At 34.0% G+C, this 7605-nt stretch overlaps 3 protein-coding genes across 3 annotated transcripts in view; all 3 read left to right on the forward strand.

Annotated features, from left to right (window-relative positions):
- Positions 1-2011: 2011 nt before the first annotated feature.
- Positions 2012-2176, forward strand: LOTGIDRAFT_70108 (hypothetical protein; the record flags this gene model as incomplete). Its single annotated transcript, XM_009050037.1, has 1 exon — positions 2012-2176. A coding segment is annotated over one exon (165 nt), but the record flags the coding sequence as incomplete, so codon positions are not given.
- Positions 2177-2839: 663 nt separating this feature from the next.
- On the forward strand, positions 2840-3238 carry LOTGIDRAFT_140074 (hypothetical protein; the record flags this gene model as incomplete). Its single annotated transcript, XM_009050038.1, has 1 exon — positions 2840-3238. A coding segment is annotated over one exon (399 nt), but the record flags the coding sequence as incomplete, so codon positions are not given.
- Positions 3239-7180: 3942 nt separating this feature from the next.
- Positions 7181-7605, forward strand: part of LOTGIDRAFT_238379 (hypothetical protein) — a gene marked incomplete at its 5' end in the record, with an annotated part of 11230 nt that continues 10805 nt past the window's right edge. Inside the window, one exon of the mRNA XM_009050039.1 lies at positions 7181-7226. Within this exon, the coding sequence (XP_009048287.1) occupies positions 7181-7226 (46 nt within the window). The remainder of the gene's footprint in view (positions 7227-7605) is intronic.

The following is a 7605-nucleotide window of genomic DNA, read 5'->3' on the forward strand; positions in this document are numbered from 1 at the left end:
AATGACCAAAGTCGACGTATTCCGGTGCACTGGGAACAGCTACGTCACTTGCAGATTTATTATTGTCTTTCGGCACAGGGATAGGTATTTGACGAACAGGTTCCATGTACGGTCGGGAATATTCAGACGGAACATGTTTCATGGGAGCACCTAGATTTTCGTAATTTCTTGTTTCAGAATTTCTGGGGGTGACCATTGGTGAATACGACTCCACGGCGTTGTTATCATATTGTAAACTTGTATTGGGTTGGTTAGAAATAGTAGAAACCGGGCTTGATGTAGCAAACTGCTGTTCCTTATAGGGTAATGTACACAAAGGTCTCGTTGGAACCGATGGTTTATCGGCTGTGGTTTTCTGTGATTCTCTCTACAATTAAGATATAAATATACATATCGAACTCTAGAAATCACCATCCACTGGACGGTTTAAATCCCTTTTAGCATAGAAATAATAAGGCAAAATTTGTCTGTATCTTGGTAAATTGCGTCAAAAATAATGTGATGTTGAGTTGCCTGTGTAAGAAAAATTCTAAAAAAACTCTTCTTTACTATATATTACTAAATTAACACTATATTTAACAGCAATATGTTTATTTCGTCGCCTGATTATTTGAAGATAAAATCAACCAAACTACACTCACCATAGTTTTAGCATCAATAGTATCATATAGCTCATAGGGTTCAGAATACGCCGGATTATCTACTGGTTTTTTATTCCCCGTAAATCGTCTGAAATTAGAAATAAGATTTTAAAGTATCAGTATTAATGTCGAATAGGGAAAAGTAGACGAGACGTGAAGCTCAATCAAATAAAATTCTAAAAGAAATCACTGTATAAAGCCTGAGGTACCTGAGAAAACTATTATTTCGTTTCCAACGTTTGATGAGTACAATGATAACAATAGCGAGTGCCAGTAATACCAGACCTCCTATAATTCCTCCTACTATATCTCCAGTATGATCTGTCGCTTCTCCCCTCTCTCCTCCTCCTGTTACCACATCCACACATCGATCTCGTACTGTTTTTATATCTTCATCACTCAGATCATAGACTGCAAGAAATACAATAATATCCTATTATTCAGACAATAGGATTAGGGTCCAATAATAATGTCCTATTATTCAGACAATAGGATTAGGGTCCAATAATAATATCCTATTATTCAGACAATAGGGTTAGGGTCCAATAATAATATCCTATTATTCCAGACAATAGGGTTAGGGTCCAATAATAATATCCTATTATTCAGACAATAGGGTTAGGGTCCAATAATAATATCCTATTATTCAGACAATAGGGTTAGGGTCCAATAATAATATCCTATTATTCCAGACAATAGGGTTAGGGTCCAATAATAATATCCTATTATTCAGACAATAGGGTTAGGGTCAAAAAATAATATCCTATTATTCCAGACAATAGGGTTAGGGTCCAATAATAATATCCGATTATTCAGACAATAGGGTAAGGGTCCAATAATAATATCCTATTATCCAGACCTTAGGGTTAGGGTCCATGTCCAAATAGAAACAGGAGCTGGCTTACATTTTCAAAAATTTAGGTAAGATCGAAAAATTTGATATGGAATTGGTAACACCAATTTATTGAAATTGTGATCGCAATAATTCAAAAGAATATGGTAGTAGTCAACGGTTAAATCATTATATTAGTCAAATTATAATTAGACCAAACTTTCATTCAGTTTTTATAAGCTTTTTTTAATATCGCCACTTCAGTTAGGGTCTAAAGATGGGCCTCTTGAACATTCGTCAAAACTATTCCTTCACTCTCTCACAAAAACCCAACACAGACATTTGGTTGGTTACTGGAGTCATCAGAGGTTCAACTACCGTAGATAGTGGTCCATGGACCCTCACTCTTAAGGCGGCCTCCACCTCCAGAAAAAAATATAAATTTCAAAATGAAAAGCAACAAAGTATTTCGAAGGATAACACACTTTATGGTTATGGTTCATTTTGCATGAGCTCTACCAAGGGCAACATTACATAAACATTCATTAAACAGTGGATATTGCCCACAGTATCTCAGTGGATATTGCCCACAGTATCTCAGTGGATATTGCCCACAGTATCTCAGTGGATATTGCCCACAGTATCTCAGTGGATATTGCCCACAGTATCTCAGTGGATATTACCCACATTATCTCAGTGGGTATATCAGGATAGAAGATTTGTGTTTAATATTAGTGTTAAAATGACTTTAAAACATAATTTACGTATAAATCCAGGTACTATTTGATAACATTATCTCCGAGATATTCAAGGGAGTTAATCCAATACTTAACTCACTTCTCTCGCATCTATTCCAGGGTTTATATTTGGCACAAATTCCATTAATATACACCTTTTCCTCGGCATCGCAGTTCGACTCCTCATCATTCCAAGCTGTTCCAGTAGCACAATGACGTAGTAAGGGTTCTCTGTACGCCTGGTAACATTGATAGTAGGTGGTACAGTTACAGGGGTCTACATATAAATCACCTACGTTACATGGTAGATGGATCGGCTCGCACGTACCTGAAATATGATAGCTGATTAGAAACATTGGTACGTGTCCTTTTTTTAATATTTACAAAGTGGTATTTCGGATGTTCTGTTTATTCCTTTTTTATAAATGGTCCTGTGCAACATCCAGTGCAAATCCAGGGAGCAAAGAGCTGCCGTACAAATATATCTAAACCTAGCACAAATTGGATAATAGAAAATATAATATCTGAACCTAGGATATATTGAAGACGGGAAGATATTATATCTAAACCTAGGACATATTGGAGAAAGGAAAATATAATATCTAAACCTAGGACATATTGGAGACGGGACATATTGGAGACGGGAAAATATAATATCTAAACCTAGTACATATTGGAGACAGGAAAATATAATATCTGAACCTAGGATATATTGGAGACAGGAAAATATAATATCTAAACCTAGGACATATTGGAGACAGGAAAATAAGATATCTAAACCTAGGACATATTGGAGACAGGAAAATATAATATCTAAACCTAGGACATATTGGATACAGGAAAATAAGATATCTAAACCTAGGACATATTGGATACAGGAAAATATAATATCTAAACCTAGGACATATTGGAGACGGGAAAATATAATATCTAAACCTAGGACATATTGGAGACAGGAAAATATAATATCTAAACCTAGGACATATTGGATACAGGAAAATAAGATATCTAAACCTAGGACATATTGAAGACAGGAAAATATAATATCTACACCTAGGACATATTGGAGACAGGAAAATATAATATCTAAAACTAGGACATATTGGATACAGGAAAGTATTAAACTTTATGCATTATTTATTTAAGGATGGGGACAGTATGAAAGAATGGTAAACTTACCTGTAAACGTTACATCTGACATCATTTTATATTCAAACTTCTAAACATGTACACATTTGTCTTGGAATATACAAACTTAAACTAGGATCTGCAATTTAACAAATACAAATTCTTAAGTAAGTCTGGAATAAGGTTGTTGTCTGTTAGGCGATGGGGAAAGAATGAGGATACTGTTTCGGCCCCGTGTAGGATCTCGCCATATCTCTATATGTAAGAGTTACAAAGCCATATACGCGACCTTTTTGAAGTGAGTGTTTTATGCCAAGATACAAGGCATTTATTACAATTACAGACTTTGTTTCCTGGAAAACAATCCAGATAATTTCAAGATAATTTCCTCAGTGATATTTTGTTGAAAAGAGACAAAAGTGTTAGAATGAAACCTACTCACCCCTGATGTAATGTCAACTATGTCGACTGTAATATTATCACCCTGGGGCCGAGGGGTTAACCTTCTACTTGATCCCTAACTTACATCACGTGATCGCGAGATATCACCCCCTTGTCATTTAAAATAGCGGCTATAAAACTACATTCTAAACTCGTCGTTATTTTTTTATAATTTTCATCAGTGAGTTAGACGCTTGCTAGCTAACCAGAAGGTTCAGGGTTCAATCACGGCATATGTGTAGATTATAGATTTGTCCTCATGTCAGTGGTTCAGGTCGGCGGAGGAGCTTCTAGCAGACTAGCAAGTCTTTGCAAACATTTTCAACATCCGTCTCCATAACCCAATGAGATACAGAAAAATAGGACGTAATATTTCATTCATTTCATCTATATTTTTATTACAATGTGAATTTAAATGTGAGTCCAAGCAGAATACCGATTTGTTGAAAGAATGGGGATCGTTGACTTTAAAATTTATTACAAATCAGAGCACTACGGAAACAAAGATATATTGCAAACTAAAATTAACATACAGTTTCGACTGTATAAATATATTCATGACTTACGAGACCTATTTCAAGGAGTTTAGTCATTTTAATGGACTATCAAATTTCAACCTAGATATTAAACAAGATTATTATCTTAACACGCTTAATAGTCGAAGATGAAAGTTTTTACATGTTGCAGTAGATAGAAATCAGTAACAAGATTACAGTACATCAACATCCGTCCCTGTATATATATATTGTTAATGCTATTAAACAGTTTCCGGGAGTGGGGAAGATGAATCTGGTTGTGAAGACAAATCAACAAAGCTGGCATTGTGATTCAGATGGAGATTCAAGACAGATTGTCAAATTATCAAACGATTTAGTTTATAAGATAAAACTTTCATTGATGAATAAATTGATGCCCTGGTCAAATTAGAAACGTCAACTTCAAGGCTTATGAACGTTTGTAATATATGACAATATCTATAACCTTGGCCACTGCTTTCATTGAGACTCTTCTCAATACACCATAATACAAGCTAAATAATAAATATATATTTTGTATTTAGTTGTAGATAAGTTTTTACCGTGTTCCACCCAAATATTCATTTCCTTTCGAACATGTTTGCGTATGTCCTCATGTCTAGCAACAATCAATACCACCCTAAATAAAGAAACGAGATTCAGTTTAATCACCACTATACAAGTAGTTGTACAGGGATGTATGCTTAGAGGGGTGGGGAGGTGATACGTGACAAAAGTTCATGAAGTTTCCTCTGCCAACTTCAAAACGAGTCGCCCATCCATTTTCATTGTGTGTATTTCATCCTCATGGTTTGGCGTTTTCTAGAATCGACTAGACTTTACATTTAACTGTAAATTATACAAATTTAAATGACGTCATTATGTGTCATACTTCTCATATCTTTTATTCATTTGTCTTTTAAAGTCAAGCTATAATCGAAATGAGCGATAAACCTGCTGTAGTGAGGGTGTAATAAACATACACTATTAAACATATATAATATATATCAAATAGAGATGATAAGAGAAGTTTAGGCCTTCGTACAACACGGACACGGAATCATTTAATGGCAAAAAGAGAACTATTTACTCAATGATATTTGAGTATATCTGTTCCATTTTAGAAGATAACCATTAAATTTAATTCTATAAAATATATCTAACATTATCTAACATTCTGGTCCAAATAGTAACGTCGGCCCTGTACTGTATAAAAAATAGAAATTAAGTGGTGAGTGATCTTGTTCAGTATTTACAACTCTTCATGCGGAACAGCCCTGGACCCGGGGAGAAGTTAGGTGCTCTGATGAGAAATATACAGTATTTGTATCATAATAACCGATGGTTGTATATCGATGAGGAAATAAGTGACCTGTCAGTCAGCTTCAGATTCCGTATTCATTATCTCATTACAGCTCGGTCGCATTGTCAATAATCAAATACAGCCACTACTCGATTATCAAGACGCTCCATTGATTGAACAGTGGAGACGTGAAATCAAAACTTTCTGATTTACTGAAAATGGTCCAGATGAAACTGAAATTCCATCTTTTTGACAACAATAGGTTGAAAATGACATTGTTGCTAAACTGTAAGGGAAATACCGAGTTTTTGTTCTCATAATCAACGTTTTAACCACATGAAAAGTGAAAAATGAACAAGTTTTCAACTATATAACTTCTTTTCTTCATACAAATATTCATATTTACATAATTGATTAATAAATAAGAGGTTTTGTTAACTTTAAATGTATATCATATATTCATATATATATAACGGAATAGTAACTGAATGTTCAATTATTTTTGCATATTTTGTATTTTCCTTTTACAAAATTACGGAATGTTTTACTGGTATTTCTTTTGTTTGTGTTGCATGTAATCAGGCCTGTTTTTAATTTACTATCAATTAAAATCGATTAAAGTGGCAGTCTGTAGATAAAGATGTATTGTGTTGAATGTGTAAAATCACTGAACCTTAACTAATCAATATCACAAAGATTATAAGTCATATCCCATGGAACCATCTGGGTATTCGAGACTACACAATCGATCGTCTGCTTCTGGCGAATCAGACGTGAATAAAAATCACCCGGCATTTTCTCTGGCTTCCGCCTGCCATTATCAGGATTCATAGAAGATCGTGAAATATCGGCATGGAAATGGATAAGTCTGGAATTTTAGTGTTTTTACACAGTAAGTATTGTATTTTGTATATGAGGGATGTGCAATGCACGTACACGTGTAATCAATACTCGTCACAGTACATCAAAATCATACATTAACCTGGTGAACTTTCTAATGATTTTCTCTTCGTTTTTATCATCAGTTATTGACTGTGGTTTCTGCTATACATGTATAGTATTAATATTACAAGAATTACCAAACTAAATAGTATAATATTAATTTAGCAACCATGACTAATTGTTATTACCCTTGATGAAATAGAAGTACCTTCCTATCGACATGTTCATGATGTTAAATGTTTGTAGTCTATTGTTTAGGTTTGAAGTCTGTTGTCGGTTAGCAAAATACTATCTTCTGGTTTGTCTAGTGAATGAAGTGTGTTTTTAACATATTTTTCGTCTGGTGCCATAGAGCAAAATAGAACTGTGTGGTCCTGTAACACGGGTTTTGTTTTCCAAATATACAAATTTAACAAATTTATCTACGTAGACTGTCTCAAGGGGATGTCAGTTATAAAACATATCGCTAAGAAGCATCAACATATACTGCTAGTATTGCAGTCTATTTATATATAAATACATATACACAATAAACATATTAACTCTGTGGACACTAGAACCATTCAAACCAACATTTCTTTTTAATGAAACTAACAACTAATCATAATTTCGGAAAAATTTGCCAAAAATTATATATTATCATGGTGAAACAAGCTGGTGTATCGGATATAACCTATAAAACCATAAGTAAGTATTCAAATAACCTGGAGAACTGATGTTGATTCCTTTCCCTTATTGTGCAATATTAATAATTATAATATATTGTAATAAGTAATTTAAACCTTCAGGGATGAGTATAAATGTAAATATGAAATATCGCTAGTAAGAATAATGTATGACCCGGTTGTTAATCATTATTGATGCATATTATTCAAAATACAGTCCAGTGGGATCAACTTCTAAACAACTGACAGGCACTTTCATATAATTACTTTCAATCCCTCGATATTAGTTTCCCAACATGACATTATAAACTAGTATTGATATAATATATACTTCACGGCTCCAGATCTACTCTCATATGGTGAGATCATCAGTCGCATCATGCACCGAGAGAATGTTACGT

Source organism: Lottia gigantea, assembly GCF_000327385.1.
Source record: "Lottia gigantea unplaced genomic scaffold LOTGIsca_143, whole genome shotgun sequence".
In the NCBI taxonomy this organism is placed as follows: domain Eukaryota; kingdom Metazoa; phylum Mollusca; class Gastropoda; family Lottiidae; genus Lottia; species Lottia gigantea.